Genomic DNA, 27713 nt, shown 5'->3' on the forward strand with positions numbered 1-27713 from the left:
TCACACCCCCCACAATCTTAGATTAAAAGGAAGCAACACCTTGGTCACCCTCAGAGTCCACCTCAAAACCTTTGGAGACAGAGCCTTTGTCATGCTGCCCCTACACTTTGGAACTCCCTGCCACACCCAATCAGGACAGCTCCATCCCTGGAAGCATTTAAGTCTAAACTGAAAACCTACCTCTTCAGTCTGGCATTCATGAACATCTGACTATCTCCTCTGTAACACAACCCAGCTTGCAACCCTGTATTAATCTGAGACACAACTATGCGCTTTGAGTCCTATGGGAGAAAAGCGCTCTACAAATGTTATTGTATTATACTAGACCCTTGCTTGACACATTTTGGAAAGTTACAGGGGAAAAAAGGGTTATAAAAATTAATTGTATCACTTTTTGCACAGAAATCCTAGGAAATTGAATGCCAGGGAGGTTAATTATCTGCACAAAGCAGGAATCATTGCAACTCCAGTGGAGTAGTTGCCTGCACTAATCAGAAACCTGACATACCCAATACTCAACTGTGCTGCCGGAATGGTTGGGACATATATGTGGCCCCTCTAGGGCTCAGGCTGGCCAGGCCTGACATTAGGTGCCAGATTTTGTGCTTTATATACAATCAAACAACAAGGAATGCTTGTAATATAAATTATTGAATCAATATTTCAAATTTTATTTTAGTCGCTCGCTCAATTAATTAAAACGGGTGTTTTATATATCTCATACTGCCAGGAGAAAAAGGTGGGCGGAATTTACATCTCATTAGAGATGAACCTGAAAAATCGTAGCCCTGTTCTCCCACAAAAGCCTAGCACACACATCCAATTTTGATTGGCCAATCATTTGGCAATTTCACCACCTCTATGCAGCATGAGGGCCAACAGATTGTCAATACTAAGAACAGATTGTGCAGGTAAGATCTCGTATTGCATGGAAGTGGTAACATTGGCCACAACTGGCCAATCGAAATTGGATGTGTGTATGCACCTTTAGGCCTCTTTCATAGTTGAGCCACCCGATTGCTGACCTCAAGGAACTTTCAGCTGTAATTTCATTCAGCCAAATGGCGTTTGTAACCCCACACGTCGTTTACCATGCGCCAGTGTTACCCTGTGGCAAAAAACTGTGACATGTTGCATCTGAGCAGGACTATTAGATATGACCCAGTTAGGGGCGCTGCCTCTCCGCTGCCCATGCCAAGTGCTAGCAAGCGATTGGCCGGTGCATGGGAGCAGCTGACAGGCGGACACTTCTCCATCCTGAGCCTCCCATGTGAAAGAAGCCTAAGTAAGCCAAACACATGGTTATCACATGACACCACATATTACAGCCAAGGCCGGATTTATACGTTTTGCGCCCCTATGCAAAGTGTGTTGTAGGTCCCCTTCCTTGTGCAGCAGCCATTCCACGTGCAGCCCCCTCTTCCATGTGTATCATCCATGTACAGCAGCCCCTCCCATTCCATGTTCTGCCCCCTCTTCCATGTGTATCATCCATGTACAGCAGCGCCCCTCCCATTCCATGTGCAGCCCCCTCTTCCATGTGTATCATCCATGTACAGCAGCCCCTTCCATTCCATGTACAGCTCCCTCTTCCATGTGTATCATCCATGTACAGCAGCCCCTCCCATTCCATGTACTGCCCCCTCTTCCATGTGTATCATCCATGTACAGCAGCCCCTCCCATTCCATGTACTGCCCCCTCTTCCATGTGTATCATCCATGTACAGCAGCCCCTCCCATTCCATGTGCAGCCCCCTCTTCCATGTGTATCATCCATGTACAGCAGCCCCTCCCATTCCATGTACAGCTCCCTCTTCCATGTGTATCATCCAGTTACAGCAGCCCCTCCCATTCCATGTGCAGCCCCCTCTTCCATGTGTATCATCCATGTACAGCAGCCCCTCCCATTCCATGTGCCTCCCCCTCTTCCATGTGTATCATCCATGTACAGCAGCCCCTCCCATTCCATGTGCCTCCCCCTCTTCCATGTGTATCATCCATGTACAGCAGCCCCTCCCATTCCATGTACTGCCCCCTCTTCCATGTGTATCATCCATGTACAGCAGCCCCTCCCATTCCATGTGTATCATCCATGTACAGCAGCCCCTCCCATTTCATGTACAGCTCCCTTGAGCATCAGTTTTCCTTTTTCATGTGTTGCTCCCCATTTTCAGCTTCCTCTTTATGTCGATCCCTCTTCCATTATCAGGTGCCCCCTTAGGCTGCAGCCACCCAAGGCCCGGCCTTTGTTGCCTTTCCAGAAATTCAGCCCTAATTACAGTGTAGTATTCTTATTTTTTTTATATTGGTTTCCACTAAACATAAATGGTGGTAGACCTTACTGTATGTGTTCAGACTACCTATAGACCAGTGATGACTAACCTTGGCACTCCAGCTGTGGCGGAACTACAAGTACCATGAGGCATTGCAATACTCTGACAGCTCTAGGCATAACTTGGGGAGGAAGAGGCATGATGGGATTTGTAGTTTTGTCACAGCTTGAGTGCCAAGGTTAGCCATCACTGCTATAGACTATTGAGAATATGTTCTACTCTGCCATTGTCTGCCCATTGTGGTTACCCTGCAGTTTTCAGATTGCCTTTTGGTTTACTCTATAAAATCGCTCCTGTGTCATAACAGACAACAGCAAGAATTGCTAAAGAGTCGGTGAATGTCATGTGATATTGGTCAAATACATCTGCAGGGGGCCTGATTTACTATGGCATTGCCAGAAATCTCCAAGTATCTCCAGTGGGGATATCAGAAGAGCACCAGCAAACCTAACCTGGATTCGTTATAAACAAAGACAAACACTTATATCGCGCTTTTCTCCTGGCGGACTCAAAGCGCCAGAGCTGCAGCCACTAGGATGCGCTCTATAGGCAGTAGCAGTGTTAGGGAGACTTGCCTAAGGTCTCCTACTGAATAGGTGCTGGCTTACTGAACAGACAGAGCTGAGATTCAAACCCTGGTCTCCTGTGTCAGGGGCAGAGCCCTTAACCATTACACTATCCAGCCACACTATACAGCTAAACAGTCTGCCATTCAGTGATTAGGATATGCCACCATCTGGGTCATATCAGCTCATAGTCAGGGTTGCTAAGAGGTACACACATTGGTGGTGTGATTGAAGATTTTATTTTAAATAAAATCCACTGAGCTACATAGAACTTGGCTGGCTGCTGTTGTAGTACCCACTATGAGCAGATGTGAGGCATCTTCTGCTTGTCCTCCCCCTCCCCTCTTCGTAGGACAGATTTGGCTGCTTGGCAGAGAGTTGTGCAGCTTATCTGCACCTTGAAGGAGGACAAACTATCTCCTGAAATGATCACGAAAGTTCATTTTCGACAAGGTTTATGCCTCTATATCTTAACGATCACTGTCATTAGCCCTGTTCTCCCACAAAAGCCCGGTACACACATCCAATTTTGATTGGCCAATTTTATCACTTACTTGTAGTATGAGATCTTAGCTACACAATCTGTCAATAGTATTCAAAATCTGTTGGCCCTCATATTACATGGAGGTGGTAAAATTGGCCAGTGATTGGCCAATCAAAATTGGATGTGTGTATGCACCCTCGCTCTAATGACTTTTAAGATCTTTTCGGTCAGTAATTAACAGTTAAAAACTAACATCTTGAATATCTTTAGCTGTGCTGGGATTATAAAATACCTGCAAGAAAACATAACTCCCAGAATGAGCGACCCTCTCTCATCACAAGTACTTTAACAAACCTTTGCTATGGCAATGCATGCTGGTCCCTATTCAGCAACGCAGTTGTAGTACTGTGGGCAGCAAGAGAAAACATCTGTGCAAGGTTTTCCTTTGTTTGTTCAGCATCTTGGAAAAACGGACAAAAATATACAAAAAAGGAAATCATTTCTGGTGCAAATTTAAATAAGCCATAATTTCCTCAGCTTCCGACATGTTATCCAATGGGATGGCTGATAAAGAGGCAGAAAAGGCGAGACGTGCACTGTAGTGATTACAGCTCCCATAGCTACCATTAAGAAAACATATCCGTATATGTGCAGGTATGGTGCAGAGAGAAATGTTGGGCAACCAGTGCCATACAAAGTGTGTTCTTTATGTCTGAGGATGTGACGGGTTACAATTAAAGGAAACACAAAGGTGAAAATAAACTGAGATAAACAATTGTATCTATCCTCCTCACAAAAATGACTTTTTTTTTTTTTTTTTAGATATCTCACAGTTTTGTTTTTATTTTTAAATCTACTTTTAAGTTTTTTTTTCACCGTCTCTGCTCAATGACATATTCATAGAGGTATGCCAGAACTAAAATATATAAACTATTATCCCTTTTTACTTCTTTCCTGCTCCCAGAAGCCATTTTTCACCAGGAAAGTGTTTTATGGCTGTAATGTCTTATCGGTGAGGGTTACTCTATGGTCTAACCTGGTCCTGTCCCAGACAGAAACGATCACTTGCATACCTGATTTTTAACTCTTTCAGGCAGAGAAAGCAAAAAAGTAACACAACCTTGTTATATGTTAGCACTGTACTGTACTGTGCACTGTACTGTACATATACATGTCGGTCCCATCATATCACATGTCGCCTCATGTATCCTTCAAAGGAAATTAGGGAATTTTAACAAAATGAGGCATACTTACCAGGAGTCCCCTCCAGGAGTCCCCTCCGTTGCAGCTGGTGACCTGGAGAGGTTGGTATGTTCTGCGTGAGCGCGCGGCCGCGCCTCTTGTGATCATGCTCACGTAGCCGGGAGCGTTCTGCGCCTGTGCACAAATCTCCTGGCCACGTGAGCGCAATTGTGAATGGCGTGGCCGCGCGCTCCCCCCAGGCAAAGAGGAAGACGACCTCGCCGGGTCAGCAGCTGCAACAGAAGGGACCCCGGCTGGGAGCCAGCGAGGGACACATAGCCTTCCAGTGGCTGGAGGAAGCCCCAGGTAAGTACACCTCATTTTGTTGCAACTCCCTGATATTTCCTTTGAAGACAGTACATGGCAATTATCTAAATACATTGCAGACACAGCTCCAGCTCAAAATTCCACATAACAATTAATGTGTGCGTACACTGGTCACTTTGCCATTTTTTTTCGCACAATTGATTTTATAGATCAGTTGAAAAACATTTTCCACCGTGTTCAATTAAACATTTTACAGAATTCTCTACAAAATCTAAGGAGATTTGCTGATTGAAAGAAAAGTTTATTTTGAGTGAACCTATCGCAAGAGAGAAGATAAAAAAAAAAAAAGTGAGGGAAACGTTATGGTAACTGAATTAGGCCCTGTGTGTGTTTTCTGTTTTGCCAAAATCCTGTTCTTCGCATATCTGATGCATTTCAATGGCATTGCATTTTTGTGCATTCGGATGCGATTTGCGTTTGGCGATTCAAAGACTCAGATGCCAGTTTGTGCTTTTTGTGTGTGATTTGAATGGGAACACAAAGAGGCCCTCTCAAGTCGTCTGCATTCTGTTTTGTTTTTGCGATTTTCTAAATGCAAATACAGTAAAGTTGCAATTGGAATTGTGGGAATGTACTGTATTCATACTGAGTGCGTTTCTGATTTTCTGAAAAGGCAATCGTAGTTCTGTTGTATTTTTCCTGCACTTCGTAACCTCAAACCGCATTGTGGGTTTTGGTGTGAAAGAGCCCAAAAACCACATTCAAATGTGTTTTGCATGAAAAATCTCACAACATTTTGAAGTTAATTAGATACAGTTTCACGTCAGTTAGCTTTATTTACTATACATTAAAAAATCACATACGAAGGCAGAAAAAAAAAATTGCAAACTGGCACATGCAAAAAACAAACTACAGTTCCAATAAGTGCAACCTCTCCACCCAGCTATACTCAAGTAGAGCTGTCCACAGGGGGTCTATAGACCTGACACTTGCATTATCTGCCCAAAAAGCCTCAGTTTGACTGACTTATCTCAAATCTATTGGTACCAAAATAGACTAAAATTATGATGTCTTCTACAAAAACTGCAAGCAAAAGACAAAGCAGACCAACAATATCAAAGTTGAACCATCATTCCTTGACCTACCTGTTCTTAAAGTGGACCTGAACTCTTGCACAGGACAGAAGGAAAACAGGGAGAAATGCACCCTGTATGTATTTAGAGAGTTTAGCCTGCCTAATTCCCCCTCATCTCTGATTAATCACCAGTGTAATTTGATCCCTTAGCTGTGTCCGCTCCTGCCATGGCAGAGAGCTAATTGGCAAACACAGGATTTTAACAATATGTCTACTTCCATGAAAGTAGGAAGTAGACAAACTGCAGATTTATTGCAGGATTTGTATCAGCTATGACAAAGAAATGTTTTTCTTTAAATGTTATAATGCTGTTGCTTATCTTTTAGAGCAGAGAGGAGGTTCTGAGTTCAGGTCTGCTTGAATTGAGGACAAATGTAATTTGATTGGTTATGATGGATTACTGCCCTTTGATTGGTTACTATGGATTACTGCCCTTTGATTGGTTGCTATGGATTACTGCCCTTTGATTGGTTACTATGGATTACTGCCCTTTGAATGGTTGCTATGGATTACTGCATGTTACAGCTCATGATTAGCCTTTGAGATGTTCTGGTTTCTATGAGCTGATGGTGTTTGGAATGGAGTGACTGCGCTGTAGATGTACTGCAGCTGTCTCCGTGTCCTCAGCAGAATGATCGGAGTGTAATGGCATGGAGAGGGTTAGCAGTGTTCTGTGTTGGTGCACAAGATGTAACCAGCAGTCTGTGGCCCCTCGGGGAGCCTTGTTGGGCCCCTGGGGGTCCCATACACAGGAGGCTGCACCATTTGGTAGTTGTTGGGAGCAGCCTGTGGCATCAAACTGTGGAATATGAAAAATGGGTCTGTACCAGGCTCTCTCACCAGCAGATGCTGCAGGAAATGGGCATGTTCTCCCCCACCGACATCAGTGCCATCCCCTGGGGTGCAATCTGTGTGCACCAACACAACCTTCTTCCCGGCTGCTCTGAGACTGCCAGCATGCCTCTGAGACACCCTGTGCTGCTATGTGACTGTCCATACTACTACAAGACTGCCTGCATGCCTCTGAGACACCCTGTGCTGCTATGTGACTGTCCATAGTGCTACAAGACTGCCTGCATGCCTCTGAGACACCCTGTGCTGCTATGTGACTGTCCATTAAAGCTACAAGACTGCCTGCATGCCTCTGAGACACCCTGTGCTGCTATGTGACTGTCCATAGTACTACAAGACTGCCTGCATGCCTCTGAGACACCCTGTGCTACTATGTCACTGTCCATAGTACTACAAGACTGCCTGCATGCCTCTGAGACACCCTGTGCTGCTATGTGACTGTCCATAGTACTACAAGACTGCCTGCATGCCTCTGAGACACCCTGTGCTGCTATGTGACTGTCCATAGTACTACAAGACTGCCTGCATGCCTCTGAGACACCCTGTGCTGCTATGTGACTGTCCATAGTACTACAAGACTGCCTGCCTGCCTCTGAGACACCCTGTGCTGCTATGTGACTGTCCATAGTACTACAAGACTGCCTGCATGCCTCTGAGACACCCTGTGCTGCTATGTGACTGTCCATACTGCTACAAGACTGCCTGCATGCCTCTGAGACACCCTGTGCTGCTATGTGACTGTCCATAGTACTACAAGACTGCCTGCATGCCTCTGAGACACCCTGTGCTGCTATGTGACTGTCCATAGTACTACAAGACTGCCTGCATGCCTCTGAGACACCCTGTGCTACTATGTCATTGTCCATAGTACTACAAGACTGCCTGCATGCCTCTGAGACACCCTGTGCTGCTGTGTGACTGTCCATAGTGCTACAAGACTTCCTGCATGCCTCTGAGACACCCTGTGCTGCTATGTGACTGTCCATAGTACTACAAGACTGCCTGCATGCCTCTGAGACACCCTGTGCTGCTATGTGACTGTCCATAGTACTACAAGACTGCCTGCATGCCTCTGAGACACCCTGTGCTGCTATGTGACTGTCCATACTGCTACAAGACTGCCTGCATGCCTCTGAGACACCCTGTGCTGCTATGTGACTGTCCATAGTACTACAAGACTGCCTGCATGCCTCTGAGACACCCTGTGCTGCTATGTGACTGTCCATAGTACTACAAGACTGCCTGCATGCCTCTGAGACACCCTGTGCTGCTATGTGACTGTCCATAGTACTACAAGACTGCCTGCATGCTTCTGAGACACCCTGTGCTTCTGTGTGACTGTCCATAGTACTACAAGACTGCCTGCATGCCTCTGAGACACCCTGTGCTGCTATGTGACTGTACATAGTACTACAAGACTGCCTGCATGCCCCTGAGACACCCTGTGCTGCTATGTGACTGTCCATAGTACTACAAGACTGCCTGCATGCCTCTGAGACACCCTGTGCTGCTATGTGACTGTCCATAGTACTTCAAGACTGCCTGCCTGCCTCTGAGATACCCTGTGCTCTATGTGACTGTCCATAGTGCTACAAGACTGCCTGCCTGCCTCTGAGACACCCTGTACTGCTGTGTGACTGTCCATACTGCTACAAGACTGCCTGCATGCCTCTGAGACACCCTGTGCTGCTATGTGACTGTCCATACTACTACAAGACTGCCTGCCTGCCTCTGAGACACCCTGTGCTGCTATGTGACTGCCCATAGTACTACAAGACTGCCTGCCTGCCTCTGAGACACCCTGTGCTGCTGTGTGACTTTCCATAGTACTACAAGACTGCCTGCATGCCTCTGAGACACCCTGTGCTGCTGTGTGACTGTCCATACTGCTACAAGACTGCCTGCATGCCTCTGAGACACCCTGTGCTGCTATGTGACTGTCCATACTACTACAAGACTGCCTGCCTGCCTCTGAGACACCCTGTGCTGCTATGTGACTGCCCATAGTACTACAAGACTGCCTGCCTGCCTCTGAGACACCCTGTGCTGCTGTGTGACTTTCCATAGTACTACAAGACTGCCTGCATGCCTCTGAGACACCCTGTGCTGCTATGTGACTGTCCATAGTACTACAAGACTGCGTGCATGCCTCTGAGACACCCTGTGCTCTATGTGACTGTCCATAGTGCTACAAGACTGCCTGCCTCTGAGACACCCTGTGCTGCTGTGTGACTGTCCATACTACTACAAGACTGCCTGCATGCCTCTGAGACACCCTGTGCTGCTATGTGACTGTACATAGTACTACAAGACTGCCTGCCTGCCTCTGAGACACCCTGTGCTACTAGGTCACTGTCCATAGTACTACAAGACTGCCTGCCTGCCTCTGAGACACCCTGTGCTGCTATGTGACTGTCCATAGTACTACAAGACTGCCTGCATGCCTCTGAGACACCCTGTGCTGCTATGTGACTGTCCATAGTACTACAAGACTGCCTGCATGCCTCTGAGACACCCTGTGCTGCTATGTGACTGTCCATAGTACTACAAGACTGCCTGCATGCCTCTGAGACACCCTGTGCTGCTGTGTGACTGTCCATAGTACTACAAGACTGCCTGCATGCCTCTGAGACACCCTGTGCTGCTATGTGACTGTCCATAGTACTACAAGACTGCCTGCATGCCTCTGAGACACCCTGTGCTGCTATGTGACTGTCCATAGTGCTACAAGACTGCCTGTATGCCTCTGAGACACCCTGTGCTGCTATGTGACTGTCCATAGTACTACAAGACTGCCTGCATGCCTCTGAGACACCCTGTGCTGCTATGTGACTGTCCATAGTACTACAAGACTGCCTGCATGCCTCTGAGACACCCTGTGCTACTATGTCACTGTCCATACTACTACAAGACTGCCTGCATGCCTCTGAGACACCCTGTGCTGCTATGTGACTGTCCATAGTACTACAAGTCTGCCTGCATGCCTCTGAGACACCTTGTGCTGCTGTGTGACTGTCCATAGTACTACAAAACTGCCTGCCTGCCTCTGAGACACCCTGTGCTGCTATGTGACTGTCCATACTGCTACAAGACTGCTTGTACACCTCCCAGAAACCTTGTACTGCCGTTTGATGGCCTTTAGCACTGCAAGCCTGTACATCTTTAAAGGACAACTGTAACAAGAGGGATGTAGAGGCTGACAGATTTATTTAATTTTAAACAATTGCAGTTTCCTGGCTGTCTTGCTGATCCTCTGCCTGTAATATTTTCAGCCATAGACCCTGAACAGGCATGCAGCAGATCAGGTGTTTCTGACATTATTGTCATATCTGACAAGATTAGCTGCCTCCATATTCTTTAACTACTTGCCGACTGCGTAACGCCGATGGGCGTGATCAGCGTAAAGTCTTGGGGCTCTGTTTTGCAGGAGATTGCGTGCACCCTGGCGGGCGGAGCGGAGCGATTGCTGCTCTGGAGACAGACGGCAAAATTTAACATGTACAGTGCTGCGATCTACAACAGCGCTGTACAGGGGACTCAGAAGTGATCCGCTGTGATAGGCGGGGGGATGGAGGGAGGGAGGGAGGGTAATTTACATAAGAGAAAACAAAACAAAAATTTCATTAAACACACAGTTAATATTTAAAAAAACAAACAAACCTGGGGGTGATCAGACCCCACCAACAGAGAGCTCTGTTGGTGGGGGGATTCACTTGTGTGCTGTGTCGTGCGGCCCTGCAGCTTGGCCTTAAAGCTGCAGTGGCCTATTTATTTTACACAAAATGGCCTAGTCTTTGGGGGGGGGGGGGGGGGGTGAAACCTGTGGTCCTGAAGAGGTTGAGACACCCTGTACTGCTATGTGACTACCTAAAGCATAGCTCCCAACTGTCCCTTGTGCGATTGGTAAGATGCACTATCTGTCCCAGGAGAGGACGTCAGGATGTGTGCTCCTTATCCATTGATAGGTTTGATGCAATGAATGTGTTTGCATGTCTGCACTATGCATGTTACAGGGCCAGAGTTAGGACACCTATGTTTACCTGTGTATTTCTGCGCAGTATAGGTGACTAAGCATAAGAATGCATTCTTCTGTGAACTAAAACCCCGGCTTTTAACTTAGCTGTAGGAATAACAGTTGTACCTGGATGAGTGAATCTGTGAATGCATTTGTTTGAACATTTGCATGTGAGAGTGCGAAGCGTTAATAGATTTTCACCTTTAGAGGTATGTGGCAGCATTGTTTCAGTATGTACTTTGCAAGAATAGTATCTTTATCTCCTTTTTTCCCTCCCGAAAATATCCTTATGCATCAACCTTTAATACAAAATCTGAAAAAGGATGTGTACACACGCACAATAGTTGTCACGTGGAGGGACTGGCATAGTTTGACTACCGAGTACAGACACCTTGCTCTGCCACAGCAGATTGCCATATACTGTTTCTGTGGGGAGCAGTGCCTTTTCTGGCCATCTATCCCACGCCGCAGCTTCACTCTCTGCCGTTGTCTCCTGGTGCTGTCGTCCTCTACTGCACCTGCGCGAGCACTTCAGTCAATCAAATCCACGTGGTCGGAGTGTACTGCGCAGGTGCAGTAAATCTGCGCCTCCGCAGCACGCTCTGGACAAGGTGGATTTGATTGACAGCGGCGCTAGTGCAGGCGCAGAAGAGGACGGCCTGGTGAGGTGCCGTCAGGTCCGAGAGCCAGCTGCAGAGAGTAAAGCTGCGGCGTGGGACAGATCAACTGCTAGGGGCTGGAGGAAGCCCCGGGTAAGTAGATTTCATTTTTTTAATAGCTTGGATGTGTCCTTTAAGAAAAATTCAAATCCATCCAGAAACTGCCACAAATTAAGAAGTGCTTAATAGCAGTTCTACAAATAGTGCAGCAGTGCAGACTAGCCATGATTTGTGAAGTGCTCCTCCCCCCTGCTGCCAGGTGTCTTGTGTAGCTATTCTGTGCTTAACCCTTCCAGTGCTGGGCATTGATCCACTGTTTCAGTTCTAATACATTTATATTATATACTTATTTACATTACATCTTGTCAGTTAACCTAAAATAATCTACTGTAAATAATATATTTATGTTATTATAACTTCTTTTATCTGTATCAATACAGCAGATGTATTGGTTACCACAGCAACAGAAATTCCCCTCACACACTGCACTGTCTGAGAAACATTCCTAACTCCTCCTATTTTACAACAGTTTAAGAAGGAAACTGCACTATTTGGTGATTTCTTAAGATGTCAGAGACAGTTCTGCACGGATTTCTAAAAACCTACCAATATTTTGTCTCAGACACCCTTGATAAATGTACCCCTGTGAATAAGACTCACTGCCCTTTTCCCCATTATTCCTATGGACTGATATAACCAAGACAAAGGTTTTAAACGTTTGCCACCTAAAAGCAGACAATATGTATGCTGTCATTTCCATTTTCAGATCATCTCCACTAATGAGATGCCTGAAGGTTTAATTTACATGAATATTAATGCCAGTTGCCAGGAAATGCACATCCAGCACATGTATATACATTTTAAAAAGAAGCTTATGTGAACATGTTTTGTGTTTAAACCAGGCCTAATAAATAGGTTACTGACTCGCATCCAGCTTAGAGATGCTCTTGCTCTGTTTTATTACATTTGATAATTTTATCACTTACTGGCACCAATGGAGAGAGGCAAATGTTGACTTGAAGAGTAATACGTTATGATTAAAGAATAAAATGCTTTACTGAAGATATTAATTTTCACACTAAATCACACAAAAGTACATTATATAGGCGTAGAAGTGAGAATAAATAAAGAATATGTTATTAAGGTTGCCATTGGTAGCTGCAGATCCCCACACACTGCTGAGGTCATGAAAACTACCCTGTCCCATATTGACCCCCCTGTGGTCAGGTGACCCTCCCTCCTCCCTCCATTCACATATAGCAATGCAACCACCATCAGTCTACCCCCATAACTAATGCTCTACAGTGACTTGGTTGGCTGATTTTCAACACTTGAAAGCATGATGAGGTAATCAATACTGATGGTCAGTGATAGGCAAATATTCCCAACCACCAGTCAGCAGCTGCGTGTGGCATGGCCCCCATGGACATCAAGTCAAATGCTTTTGTTGCCAGTTGACCACCACATGTTAAAGGATGGCACAGGTGGTGTCCAGGTGGTTACTAACGATGCCATTTAGCTGCATGTCAATAAAATTGCAGCCTAATGGCACTTGGGGCCCGACAAGCATGCAGTCAAGTCATTTGTAGAAAAGGGGTCTAAGCTATACATTTAATATACAGCAGAGTAACCTGCTCTGTACTTCTAGGAACACCTATATATATTCAATGATCACAATGAGTAACCTCTCACTCCACTATAACACTGCATTTTGCGCTTTACCTCATCAATAATAGTCTATAGAGTTTGTTCACTAAAGCAGAGAAAACTCAGAAAAGCACAGCAGCCAATCACATTTTAGTTTGTTGTTATCCAACTGCTGAAATATGACTTCTGATTGGCTGTTCTGGGTTACTGCTCTCTACATATTCCACATTCCCTTATTAAGCAAAGAACTTGCGTCTCTCAACACGACCTGCTGATAGCTGCTGTCTCCTTCTTCTCCCGCCTTGCTTGTCTCTCATGTGCCCCCTCTCTGCTCTCCTCGCTGCCTGTCTCTCTCCCCCCTGGCTGGTTAGAGGCTGCCCTCAGTGAGAGACTGTGCAGTGATACAGTAATTCCCATGCACAGGTGCAGGGTCCCTGATGCTGTGTTCCCCTCAGGCAGGTCCCCCCGTGCCTGGCCTGACAGACCAGTGGAAGTAATGTCTTATGGCAGGTAGAGGAATCCAGCAGACCAAGAGGATATGTTGGGAAGTGTCTGCACAGAGCTCAGCTTAAACACCTGTCTCTCCCTCCTCCATCTTCCTTGCAACACCGTGGGGGAACTGAGGTAAAACCGGATCAAAAACTGCATCAAAATCCAACCAATCTGTCCTGCTGTATCCTAGACACAACACCTGCCACAATATAATACTCGCTGTGTTGCCCCATTTATTTTTCATTTCTTCTTCTACTTACTATGGAACTACGCATAGCTCCAAACTGTCCCTTTCTCAGATGGACAGTTCCTCTTTGGGAACCAAATCCATCTGTTACTTTCTTCCTCATTTGGGCCGCATGGTGGCATAGTGGTTAGCGGTCTCGCCTTGCAGCATTGGGTCCCTGGTGTCTGCGTGGGTTTCCTCCGGGCACTCCAGTTTCCTCCCACATCCCAAAAACATACAGATGAGTTAATTTGCTTCCCCCTAAAATTGGCCCTAGACAGGCTCTACATGATACATTCATGCTGGGTGCACACATAGCAGAAACGCTAGCGTTGCAGAAAACGCTGCATTTTTGCCTCTAATGAAAGTCTAAAAATGCTGGTTTTGTTGCATATTATGCGGGAATGCTGCCAAAATGCACACAATGAAAGTCGATGGGAATGCAATGGTATGCATTTTTTCCCCCAAATATATATTTTTTTACTGTATTTTCAGTTCCTGTTGTCTTCCAAGTGATATACATAAATGGAAATTAAAAAAAAAAGGATGGAAAACGCATATATGCGAACCACAAGTGCATTAAAACGCATGAAAAATGCATCGCAAACGCACCAAAACGCATAAAAAACGCGCACAACATTAACATAAAACGTGACATAAAACTCAGCCTTTCACGCTATGTCATATGTCAACCCAGCCTCATAGACATATGATAAAAACAAGGAACACCAAGAGCCCCAATAGTGTAATATGTACTGGTAAATGGTTACTAGATAGAGTAAATATTAATACTCACAAACCAGGGTTACCATTAGGCAACCACTGTAAAAGCAGGTGGGGAGATTTTCCTGACCCCACTCAGGAATAAGAAGTCACTCTCTGTAGATGAGAAAAAGGGGGTTCAACCCTCCACACAGGGTGGACTCAATAATATGCAGGATAACAGAGGCGCCAAGAGGATAAAAGGAAGCTAAATGAGCTTAGAAACCAAATTCTTGGTAAATAGAGGAGGTAGTGGTGGACTTACCTCCTCCAAGTAGACACACAACGACTGTAGTAAAGACAGTCAATATATTTTATGTATGAACTCCAAATATGCAACGAGTTTTGCAGATTTGATCCGGCTTCATCAGGCAATAACAACAGAGCAATAGCATATGTGGTCAGTAGAAGAGCCAAGCACCTCTAGACAGAGTATGTAAATATATGTATTTTTCTCCTGAAAAAATGTTTTAAATTGATTCTAAGTTGTATTTTCATCCTCCTTTAAAGAGACACTGAAGCGGAAAAAAAATGATGATATTATGATTTGTATGTGTAGTACAGCTAAGAAATAAAACATTAAGATCAGATACATCAGTCTAATTGTTTCCAGTACAGGAAGAGTTGAGAAACTCCAGTTGTTATCTCTATGCAAACAAGCCATTAAGCTCTCCGACTAAGTTAGTCGTGGAGAGGGCTGTTATCTGACTTTTATTATCTCAACTGTAAGTAAACTGTTTACTTTTTCTCTGCTAGAGGAGAGGTCATTACTTCACAGACTGCTCTGAAAGACTCATTTTGAATGCTGAGTGTTGTGTAATCTGCACATATTATAGAATGATGCAATGTTAGAAAAAACACTATATACCTGAAAATAAAAATATGAGAATATTTTCTTTGCTGCTAATCTTCTAGTAATTATTCATAGTACACAACCAATTCACTATATCATTTTTTTTTTCGCTTCAGTGTCTCTTTAAGTGCTGTCCTGAACTCAGAACGTCCTCTCTGCTCTAAAAGATGAGCAACATTATATTAACCTTTAAAGAAAAACATTTCTTTTGTTACAGCTGATGCAAATCCTGCATTTAATCTGCAGTGTGTCTACTTCCTGCTTCTATGGAAGTAGACCAGCCTGTGTTTAAAAAATGTGCTGCTCTGCTGAGGCAGCCAGCTGACACAGCAGAGAGATCAAATTAAACTGCTGATTAGTCACAGATAATGGTGAATTAAAGGGAACCTAAACCGAGAGGGATATGGATGTTTCCTTTTAAACAATACCAGTTGCCTGGCAGTCCTGCTGATCTCTTAGGCTGCAGTAGTGGCTGAATCACACACCTGAAACAAGCATGCAGCTAATCCAGTCTGACTTCAGTCAGAGCACCTGATCTGCATGCTTGTTGATGGGCTGTGGCTAAAAATATTAGAGACACAGGATCAGCAGGACTGCCAGGCAAATGGTATTATTTTAAAAGGAAGACCCACATCCCTCTCAGTTTAGGTACCCTTTAAACAGGCTAAACTCTTTAAATACATACAGGGTACATTTCTCTTTGTTTTCATTCTATCCTATGCAAGAGATGAGGTCCACTTTAAATAAATATATTTCTTATTTTTTAAATGTTATTATGAAATAAAACTACCAATGATAGAAAGGACCAGTGTGGCTTGAGTGATATAACTATATCTTTTGCTTGTGAATTCTTTGTGATATGTGACTAGGGGTGTAGTCGGGCGTGACTAGAGGTGTGGCAGGGGTGTGTCTAAAAGTCCCTGTTTCTTTTTTCTTTAGTTTGGCGGTATGGGACTGCCCACCTCTTCATCAAGTTTCACAGTGACCATTGCGTTCCCTGTGACATCAGGAACGCAACGCAACAAATCGGGAAAGAGGCACCGCACATTATCTGCGCGGTGCTGGAAAAAAGCACAGCACAATTGCTCTAAGTGTGAACCAGCCCCTAGTTCTTTCTCATTATATACTGTAGCTTCAAAAGGAATGAGAACATTAGTGATTCAGAAAACCTGGACTAGCGTTTCTGAAACATTATCTGCTATTAGTAAATCAACCACATCCGTTCCTTCAGTTTTAACCTTTTGGCCTTACATTTAAACCCAAGATACTCATCTATAGGGTTGAAGATTGCATGAACTCTGAATAAATGTTTGCACTGGAGTCTCAACTCTCAGTCACTGTTTTTTGTCTTGCCGTCATGATTAGGGGAGTGTTGATGTGATGACATCATCATATCTTGCTCAGCTCTATAAGCCTTTATTGGGAGTGTCTGAGACCAGGCTTGGTGTACTTAGCAAGCTTGCAGAAAAAGAGCAGTCTCCAGGCTGTTTGTAATGCTGCAGCCAAGTTGTTCTAGCACAACACTACGATCTTGTGCAACTGTGGAGAAATTGGGGGTAAGCGTATTCTACTTATTATTGAGGTGATATACACACTAGTAAAGTGAAATACTATTTGCACGAGCAGGGACATTTTTCACCTATTTGGTTTGCCCTGTACACTAGAGGGTATCCAAGGCCTTTGCCTAGCTGGCTTGTGCCCAGAAACGGTCCTGTGCACAAATATACCGTGCGCTTTAACCAGTATTATTACAAAAGTCTCTAGTCTACACTATAAATTCAGGGATTACAGGTGGGTGCTGGTATGTCAGGATGACCCCAACAATGAACTTTTAGCAACAACAAGGCATATGTGTAATTTTCTTTTTGTGGTATTTCAGCTTCTTTATCATGGAGATTTTACAGCAAAAATGGTAAAAGTTTTTCTAATAGACAATTTTTAAATATATTAATCTCTATGAAATGCTATTATTATATAGCAATATAATATTGAACCTGAACAAGGGACTTAAATTACTAAATCAATGCATTTCAATTCATGAAATGAAATATTCTGAGGCAAGAAGCAGTAAAAACAGAGGGAAGAAAGAAAGTTCTTTCAATCACTCCTCACCATAGGCTTTTTGTGTCAGTAAGTTAAAACATTGCATGTAACAAATAAGTAGGGGAAGGGGAGAGGGGATGGTGCAGTTCAAATGCCTTGTTTTATTACAATCCCACACTGCATCAGACACCTAGCCCTTTTATTAATAGAGTAATAATGTTTCAAGAATTTTTTTTTGTTGGTAAAAATATTTACTTTCTAGTTCTGCAGTTTACATTCAACTTTCCATTTATAAAGGCAGCTGCCATCTTAATAACCCCACCGGTTAAGTGTTTTTTTTTAGATCCACCTCCACCAGTAATAGTAATGCCAATAATAATACAATATACAGTTTCTATCTATCTATTTAGCCCAGTCATAAACAATGAGACCAATCATGTTACTCTTCCTGCAGTGTTGCCCACTGGTCAACATGAACACAGACCATCGGTGTTAACAGAGCAGGGGTGTGAAAACCACTTTAGAAAATGTACTCAGCTCATGTCATGATGATAGTGTAATAATTTATATGTAGTAATCTAGTCTGCCACTTACCACCGCCAATCAGGATGCTGGAAGAGGCATGTCAAGCTACCACTCAATCTCTCCTTCCATTGGTATGAACAGAGAGGAGTGGCTTGGACATAGGAGGGGTGTGGTTTTCGTGGAAGGCTCCCAGGAATAATGAGAAGGAACCCATCTGTTGGATGAATCAACCAGGGAGCAGCGTAGGTCAAGTGAAATTTCTGCATCTCCCTGTTATTACAGTATATACAACTTCTTTAAAAACGTTATGCATATCTTGTTGCGTTAGTGGAGATGGGGGGGAGAGGGTAGCAAGGAAGCTGAAAAGAGGCTACTGTTGTTTTCCTTCAACATGTTGCGGCTTATAACAAAATATTTCTTTTTTATGTGATTTCTCACTACAGGTTCATTAATGTTGTTTGAATGACAAAACTCTGCATAAACTTGGAAGTGCAACTGCTTAACCCGTAAGCTCATTGGCTGTCTAATCAGACACAAGCCATGTCTAAGGAAGAAGAGATTGCCTGCAAGTTAAACTCTAGTTGTAAGCACAAAGAGCGCAAACCCAAAAAACCTCATTACATCCCTCGACCATGGGGGAAGCCATACAACTATAAATGCTTTCAGTGTCCCTTCACCTGCATGGAGAAGTCTCACCTCTACAACCACATGAAGTACAGCCTGTGTAAAAACTCTCTGTCCCTCCTTATAGAGTCTGATTGGCCTTACAAGAAGAACAACTTCCTCGTCCCAGAGGTCAACTTGCATCATGAAGCACATATAGACAAACAAGATGCTTGTGATTCTTCAGACTTCAGTGCAAAACTGAGACAAACCGGGGAAAAGTCATCTTCAGATGCTCCAAAATTCATAGAAGAAGATGATGATGATGAGAGGCTAGAAGATGAAGAGGAAGAGGAATCACTGAGTGAAGCTCGAAAGGAGAAAAGCAAAAGTCTACCTACTCTACAGGTCAACATGAGCAAAAATGAAGCCAATGTTAATGATGTGACAGAGCAAAAAAGCAAGAAGGTCACGTCAAGTAAAGAAGGTGAGCCAGAGTTCATCATCACAAATGTCTTCTCTTTGGGAGGACACTGCGAAAAGGACAGAGAGGAACAAAGATTTGCAAAAGTATCCAGGAAATCTTCCAACAGCCTAGGAAGCTCTCGGCTAGATCAGTGGAAACTGTTGACCAACACACTTAAAAAAACTTCAGTTGACACACCAGTAGGATGCATTGGAGCTAATACTATTCCTTGCTACCCACCTCCAACATACGCCGATTATCAAGAACATCAGGGTCTCTCGTTTCTGGGCCTCAACTACCCAAAAAATAGCAACCTCTTCTCATACCTAAACCCAACCATGACAAGCAGTGCAGCACAGCTACCCTTCTTGACATCCACAGCCCAGCTAATGCACCCTGCACATTTTTCCCATTTCCAAGCATTACAGAATACTGAAAGGTCCTCCTTCCTCCCCCAGTTCTACTACCCATTGCTCTTTGAACATACTTTAGGTACATCTGACAGCAAAACTGCAGGAAAACCAGTCAACCAAAGTCAACCAGCTAACACGCCATTAGTTGCTACTCCAAAGGCAAAGACACCTGTGGAACCTCTGAAGACCTCCTTAATCAAGACCCCAGAAACTAATAGCCTACTCTCATGGGGGCCAGGTGAAAAACTTCAAAAACCAACGGTAGCCCAAAAGTCAACACAAGAAAGTGAATCAAAATGGGTACCTCAAACAGTAAGGGAACTCATCCAACAGCACAAAGAGATTCTGGGAGTTTATGGGGTCCAAGGCTCCAGAATAAATGAGAATGCTACTCTTAAAGGGGCAACAGATGGGTATCTTTGGGGAAAGGCAAGCCCTACAAGATGCTTCAAGAGAAAGACATGGTTAGATGGAGAGAGCCCAGATGTTATAACAGACCAGACAACAACATCCCTGGAAGGAGAAAGAACACTCCATAGCAGGTAATATTTATCATTCAGAATAATGTATTTTTCTTTAGGTAACAGCCGTAACCTTAGACTGATGAGTGAATCCTTTGTGTAAAAAAGTGGGATCAGCGCATCACCAGGCCGCCTCTGAATGGCCTCAGCTCAGAGATGCGCTGAGCCCCCCCAGAAACTACAAACGCAGCTTGAACCCAAACAGAGGCTCTGCATATACACCAAAGGCAAAACTGTTAAGTGGGAGCAGCTGACCAGAATGAAATTAAAACATAGCAAAGAAATGAACAGCGCTACTTAAAAACAGATGAGTGCTTACCTGCAAAAGAGTGCAAGCCCCACTTATGGGATAAAATACACACTGAGCATACACACATGACCTGTCTACCACTTGGAGGATGTTAGTTTCCTATAACAGCTTGCATGCAACTTGTTAAGTACTTGTCCCTCCCACTGTCGAAGAAGTCTTTCCTCCATGGGAGGGGACCTAACACTAACTAAATCCTACCTATGCATATGCATAGCCTGGGCGCGCTACCAAGTAAAATTGAGAATTGCGCAAATCCTTTGTGTGTGTACATTTCTTACCTGTGATAAGAACGCTGGAGTCGTGACTAAAATAGACCTATAGTTTGAGTGAACAGTCTACTCACAGTCACAATCTATGAGCTTCACAAATGGAACACACCCTGACTGCAATATGTTGCGTCATTGGAGGAGAGGTGGACAGGAAGTAGTCTTTGGAAGCTATATTTTCTCTGGGTCATACCTGTCAGCCTAAAGAACTCAAAGGTTGGGAACTCAGGGTCACTGCAGTCTTCATTATAGAGAAAGAATAACAGTAGTAACACATGTAAGTGTACTTATCTGCTTGCCCCCCAAAATGCAAAAAAAAGTCAACAGGACCTCCTCCCTAGGATGTCCAGATACAGAGATCTTGCCACTGATGCCTACTACTACTACCCCTCCAGTCCACACTGGCAGTTGTAAGCAACAGTAACATCATCATCTGTCCAACCAAATAAGCTAGAATGTAAACTATGGGACAGGGCTATTTTGTAAAGCAACAAATCTGTTTCTTGTCACTTAATCCAATCACAAAAAATTGTGCAAGTAGCTTAAAGGACATCTGAGGTGAAAATAAACTGGTGAGAAAAACAGTTGTATCTATCCTCATTCTCCTAAAAATGACACCCCACAGTTTTATTTTATACTGTATTTAAATCTAGTTTTTAAGTGTTTACTGTGTCTCTGCTCAATGACACCTTCATTGAAGTATGCCAGAGCTCATATATGTGAATTATTGACCCTTGCTATCTCTTTCCTGCTCTCAGAAGCCATTTACTGACAGGAAAGGGTTTTATGGCTGTAATTACTTATCAGTGAGGGTTATGCAATAGCCTGACCCCGTCCGATCCAGGCAGAAACTGTCACTTGCATACCTGATGTTTAACTTTTTCAGGTAGAGAAAGAAAAAAAAGGAACACAGCCTAGTTATTTGTGTGCTTGGCACTGTACAAATACAGGTCTATCTCATCTTGTCACAAGTCACCTCGGTTGTCCTTTACATTATAGTAAACCTATAGTGGGAACAAAACATACAGTGTAACACTATGGTTAATGTAGTTCAAATCTGTACATTGCAAGAGATTTTGCAAGAATAATTAGAAATTAAGACAGCCACATGCACAGCTCAGCCTTCCTGCTAGCACAGTACTATACGCATGTCAGTTTCTGATTACTGTAGGGATTTTCTCCTGCAGAGTTGCAATGCTTCCTGCTCCACGCAGCTTATTACAGATACAGGAAGAGCAGAGATACTGGGGTGTTAATTAGCAGTCTGAATTAACACATAGCACTAAAATGTACTGATTTCTTTCTTGAAAAAAATGCTGTTTAACCATTAACTGCAGTGGAGGCAGTATATCTACACCCCGCTGGTATTTATAAATGGCATCAGCAGCATAGATATATGTACCTCGCCGCAAAAAGCCGCGCATTCTCATTGCCGCCCGTTAGTACACTGATCAGTGAATGGAAACACAGTTCCCATTCACTGATTAAAATGCCTGTTATCAATGATCACCGGCATCAATTAGATGCCAGTAGTCACTGATAAAATGAAAGTGAAAATGCACACAAAAACACTTTTCCTGTGTACTGTTCACAGTGCGCAGGAATATAAAGTGGGGGGGGGGACATCTAGGGGCCAAATAGTAAAATTACACTTACATATCTAAAATTAAATAAAAATACATAAAATCCCCCATTAAATTAACCCCTTACCTCCCCCACTCTCCCAGAGTTACCAAAATAAAACACTTGTGACAGATCCAGGGGTATGGGTTACGTTTAAACCTTAAATAATTCCTGAAACTAGACAAAAAGCTGTATCTGAAGAAGTGAAAGATATGCTTGTGTTAGGGGTGACTTAGGAGTCTAATAGTTACTGGTCCGGACCTATTGTTCTTATTCCAAAGCCAAATGGCACTTGGCGATTTTGAGAAATCTATTCATTTTCATAAACCGATCATCAGGGGGCTCTGTATGGCTGATATTGTGGTGGAACCCCTCCCACAGGATACTGTGAGGACCATGGTCCTGGTAGTTTCCTGTCTGTGAACGTCGTTACATTGTGGGAAATAGCGGTTTACAGCTGTTTGCAACTACCAAAAAAAGCAAGCCGCAGCTACTTCCAGTGACATCACCTGCCAGCAGTAAAAATGTCACAACGTAAAAAATGTCAGAATATAAATCAGGGAGAGAAAATCTTTTACAATGGGCAAACACTGACTAAATTATTTATACATAATTATTGTAAAAATAAAGGACTTTTTTTTATTACATTATTTTCACTGGAGTTCCTCTTTAAGTCAAGAAGCCTAAAGAAAAGACTGCTTTTGTTGCTCTAGAGTGTTCTTTCTATCACAAGGTTAATGCCTCTTGCTTTACAAAATGCTCAAACTACATTTCAGTAAGCTCTGGAAAAGATCTTGAGAGCTTACCAAAAAGTTTTGAAGAAGAAGATCAGCAGTGACAGCCTTCATAGTCAGTATAGGTCTCCACTTCAAGTGACCACCATTTGGTCCTAATGCCAGGGGAGCAGTCTGTTACTCTGATAACACCACAGGCATTTCCATTTTTATGGTAATGACCATTACACTGTGCATTACCATAACGACATCTGCATCACTGCTGTAACATGCATGCCGCTAACAGAGTAACGAGAGATGTTCCCTTGCCAATAGGACTGGTAAAATTGCCATATACTGCTTGTGCTCAGCAAAATTACCGGATTTTTGTGTATCAGGCCTATTATCTCTTACCATGATGCCGCTGTGAAATGAACTTAGATTATAGCCTTTAAAACAATCACATTTTTAATAAGTAATGGGAAAAGAATGAAAATATTTTAGCTGAGCCCGAAGTTCAGATTTGAATTGCATCGAATTGTGTGCATTTGGAATATACTGCCAGTATGTTGAAGTCACTGTACATTTGTCCTAGGCCAAATCACCTATTTCTTTTCCCTCTCTTTTTTATCAGCTCCTGCTCGCCCATCACCTCTCCTGATCATTGGTGTGAGAAAAGTCCAATTCTAGAAGCCATTGCCAGCAAGAGGAGGCGAGATTCTAACCCCACTCCAGAAAATACAGAACCTGCAGTGGCGGATGCCTCTCTGCTCATTGGAGACCTCTCGAGAACCTTGGAAGAATACGGGAGGGTAGAGAGGAAGCTAGCCTGCCTGACCTCTGATGATGGTGGGAGACAGAAAACTTTGTCAGAACAACTTGGCAAGATCAGACTGGAGCTGCTGCACATCCACCATGCCCTGGAGAAGGCATCCAGTCCACATGAAGGTCCATTAGATCTTTCTCTCAAAAGGACTGAAGATGTCAGCAAAGAAGATCCACAAAAAGTTCCACTAAGTGTAGACCATCGCACACCTCCTTCTCCTGAGTGCTCCCCAAAGCAAGTAGTCAAGGTGGAACTTTTGCCACCGGAGTTGGCAACCTGTTATGTCCGCCCCACCAAGTGTGAAGCTGACTCTAGCGTCTTGCTGTGCCCCGATGGCAGAGTTGGTAGTGCTGGGGTCATGCCACCTCAACTTCCTGTACAGGAAGAGGGGGTTGGAGTGGGTGTGGGATTCAGTAGGGGGCGTTTGCAAATGGAAAATGTTTAAAGTCCAGGAACTGCTGACGATCTCAATGTTTTCCACCAACGCAGAGTTATAGGAAAACTCCTATATGGAGAAGTAAAAACAGTGACTTTGTCTGAGACTGAATGATGTGCATTTCATGTCACTTTGATATAAGCTGCAAAAATAGAGATAACTAGAGATTTCAATGAATGATCTCATTATCTTAATAGGTTTTCAACCAAAAGCGATATAAGAATTACTGTTGCCGGAACACATTGAAGCTGATTTATCAAAGTAAGTGCAATAAACCCCTGAAAAGAACATTGGAGGCAAAATGAAGCATTTGCTCATAAACCTTCACTAATCAGGGTCAGAACTTCCATAGGGGCAAACTGGGCAATTTCCCCAGGGCCCCCGAGTGCTGCCAGCCCATAAACACCCCCCCCCCCCCCCAGGCCTCCCTCAACTTTACTGTGGTTCCCAGGCCCCTGCAAAGGTTTTCAGCAGTATAACAACTCACATATTATTTTGTTAGTCTGTGAGTTCCCCTCTTCATCCCCACTGGCCCCATCTTCTCAGTGACCCAGCAGCATGTTATTTCATAATAACATGCGCAGGGTCACAACGGAGAAGCACCTCTGTGAGGATGAAGATGGGAGCGCACAGACTATTGGAGGAGCGCGCCATCAGGGTCAGGTGAGTAATTACTTTGCTGAAAACTTTGCAAGGGCCCTGAGGACCACAATATAGTTTGGAAGATGACCTGGGAGAGCCCAGCAGCCAGCTCCAGGACCCTGAGCAGAGTTATTGTCAGAAATAAATGCCCCCTAATGCTGCTTACAGGGGGCATTTGGGGGGCCCCCAGGTTAATTTTGCCCAGGAGGCCCATTACAACTAGAACCAGCCCTGCTACTAGTGTTCCAGTTTATTTGCACCTATCCTGGCATATTAACCTCAATGCTTTGGGGTAAATTTAATGATCTGCCAAACTTGAATTCAAACTTTCAATCTCTGAATGCTGTTTTCCAGTGAAAATCTAAGTATGATTCTGATAGAATATTTGACCAGAAAAAGTTGATAGTACCGTAATTTTAGTTGGCAAACCAGTCCCATTATGTGAAATGGCAAGGTACAGCAACCAAGCAGAACAAAGCCAGTCAGACCGATCGAGGGACAATCTCCCTCAATGTGGGCAGCAGATGGCCATCAACTGACTTTATTCAACAAAGTTATCCCACCCCTGTCCATGGTGCTGGTTTTCTGGCAATATTAATGTTGATGAGCTGCCCTTTCACAGTCTTCATGGTCAGTAGTGCTGATCCTAAAATTCAATACAACACGACCACAGTTATAACTCTGCATACATGGGGCACCCCATAGCCCTGGGCCTTGATATGACCACAGTTTCACCTCTGCCTACAGAGTTCCTCTTAATTTCTAATGAGTGAAGGAGATTCCTAGGCAATTGATTTATTAAGTTTCTTGCTTGAAGTGATGAAGCATCTTCTAGAGGTGTCCAATTGAAGCTACCTTTGGGGATATATCTGGAGTACCTTATCAACAAAAGACCAATGACCATAATCTGCCAGCTGTGAAAGTCACATTATGATTCTGACTGTAAAAACCTCTGAGCTGAACAGGAACCACTTCGGACCAGAAACACATTAAGACCATACAAGGCCCCAGGAAGAGTAAAGCATTAGGTACCGTAACCCTCTTCCTCCTCGGCTTCCCACTTTAGTGTTTGGAAGGATAGTCAGGTATATTGAAAATTCTCAGTACAGCGAACAACTGGAAACCGTAAAGCATTATACAGGCAGTCTGGCTTTTATCTGTGGGCCACGCTACAGTTATTAGACAGTTGTGTGACCATAAAACACCAGAATTAAGGCAACTGATTCCCCAGATACCAACTGATTCCCCAGATACCAGATACCAGAATGGAGTAGTCATGTGCCCCCAGATGCCAGAATTAAGTAGTTATTGTTCTCCCTGCAATAAATATGCTCCCTAGATATAAAATTAATTTGCTACGTGCAACCAGATAACAATTAAATGGCAATATGTCCTCAGATAAAAATTAAGTAGCCATGTGCCTTCAGATCCAAGAATTAAGTAGCCACATGCCTCCATATAGAAGAACTAAGTATCTAGGTGCCCCAATATATTAGTTTAGATAGCCAGATGTGCATCTCAATCAACAGTAACCGATAGTCCTGTGTCCTCCACCATTAACAGATTCGCACAGAGGACTCAAGTGACCGCAGGTATAATCAGAAGCACCGTCTAAGATGTCCCATCACGACCACCAGCTGTGCCACATTTGCATGCTGCAGCAACCTGTGTTCATTCCAGAAATGTTTTTTTTTTTTGCTAGAAGTTTTTTTTTTGCTGAGAATTAAAATATACAGTTTTTAGGGACCAAAAACTTATTTTGGCAGTGGCAAAGCTACCATGAGAGTCTGTTTATAACAATTTCCATTATAGACTGTCAATAGACAGGTTCCCACAACTCCTTCACCAGAGTCTAGCCACACCACAGTCCTGCCAAGTGGTATATGCTAATTTACTAGGCGACATTACATGCTCACTGAACTCATAGATAACCAAGAACAGGTTTGTTTGTTTGTTTGTTTGTTTGTTTGTTTGACTTGAAAACTGTCTCATTTTAGAAAAGAATATCAGGGGGTGGGAGGTTTCTCTATTTATTGTAATGTAAATATGAAATGGATTATTTGTTAATGAGATACTAAGTCACATTATGTAAAACTATGTCAATGAAAAGATTCATACAACTTCAAATGTAGTATTGTGTGTGTTCTTGCATAAGAACTGACTTCAGACACTAAAGAAAATTGTATACATTAACCAAAGGCTGTAAATAAGCATGGACCCAGAAGCACCTGTGGGCGTTGGCTTAGCATGGGCTAACTGTAGTTGGGTGGTTGTGGTGTGTGTGCTGCACACTATTCTTTTAGAATTGGAGGTTTCCTGGTTAGTACATGTTTGAGAGGTGCAGCTTTTCTCGATATTGGCATGTTAACCCCAGTATAAGTTGTACCATACTTTGCTTTCCAATTGTAAACTACCTATAAATTGTGCCGACCCCTGCCCATTGTCGCTGCTAGCATAGTGTTCCCTTCCCTGCCTCTTTTCCAGATCTTCTTTAGGGCCCGTTTTCACTAGTGCTGTGCGATTTCTTTGCAGAAAACGCATAAATGAATTCACATGCGTTTTCGTGTATCTTTGTAGGTATGCGATTTTAACCATATCAATGCCTGTGTGCTTTTACATTGATTTTACATGAAAATGTATGTGAATTTCCATGAAAATTTGCATAGCAGAAACGCATGCGAATTTCCTATTAATTACATTACAGGCAAATCGCACACTAGCCTTGCGGTGTGCAAATTCTGATGGCTCTGCTGTGCAGATTTTTCCTGCACATTAAAACGCTCAGTTTTAATG

General features: G+C 43.6%; 2 protein-coding genes across 20 annotated transcripts in view; one reads left to right on the plus strand and one right to left on the minus strand.

Moving 5' to 3' along the window:
• PRR35 (proline rich 35) overlaps positions 1-27012 on the plus strand; it is a 157063-nt gene extending 130051 nt beyond the window's left edge. For both annotated transcript variants that reach the window (XM_068244228.1, XM_068244227.1), the window contains 2 exons: positions 18545-20125; positions 23651-27012. In XM_068244228.1, coding sequence (XP_068100329.1) covers positions 18642-20125; positions 23651-24287 — 2121 coding nt within the window. In that variant the 5' untranslated portion in view covers positions 18545-18641 and the 3' untranslated portion in view covers positions 24288-27012. The remainder of the gene's footprint in view (positions 1-18544; positions 20126-23650) is intronic.
• ASB8 (ankyrin repeat and SOCS box containing 8) overlaps positions 1-27713 on the minus strand; it is a 183269-nt gene that overhangs the window by 74394 nt on the left and 81162 nt on the right. For 2 of the 18 annotated variants that reach the window (XM_068244246.1, XM_068244232.1), the window contains one exon: positions 3738-3843. The exons of the other annotated variants lie outside the window; for them this stretch is intronic. The gene's annotated coding sequence lies outside the window, so the exon portion shown is untranslated. The remainder of the gene's footprint in view (positions 1-3737; positions 3844-27713) is intronic. 18 annotated transcript variants of the gene reach the window in all.

This window comes from Hyperolius riggenbachi, chromosome 7 (assembly GCF_040937935.1).
Source record: "Hyperolius riggenbachi isolate aHypRig1 chromosome 7, aHypRig1.pri, whole genome shotgun sequence".
Lineage (NCBI taxonomy): Eukaryota > Metazoa > Chordata > Amphibia > Anura > Hyperoliidae > Hyperolius > Hyperolius riggenbachi.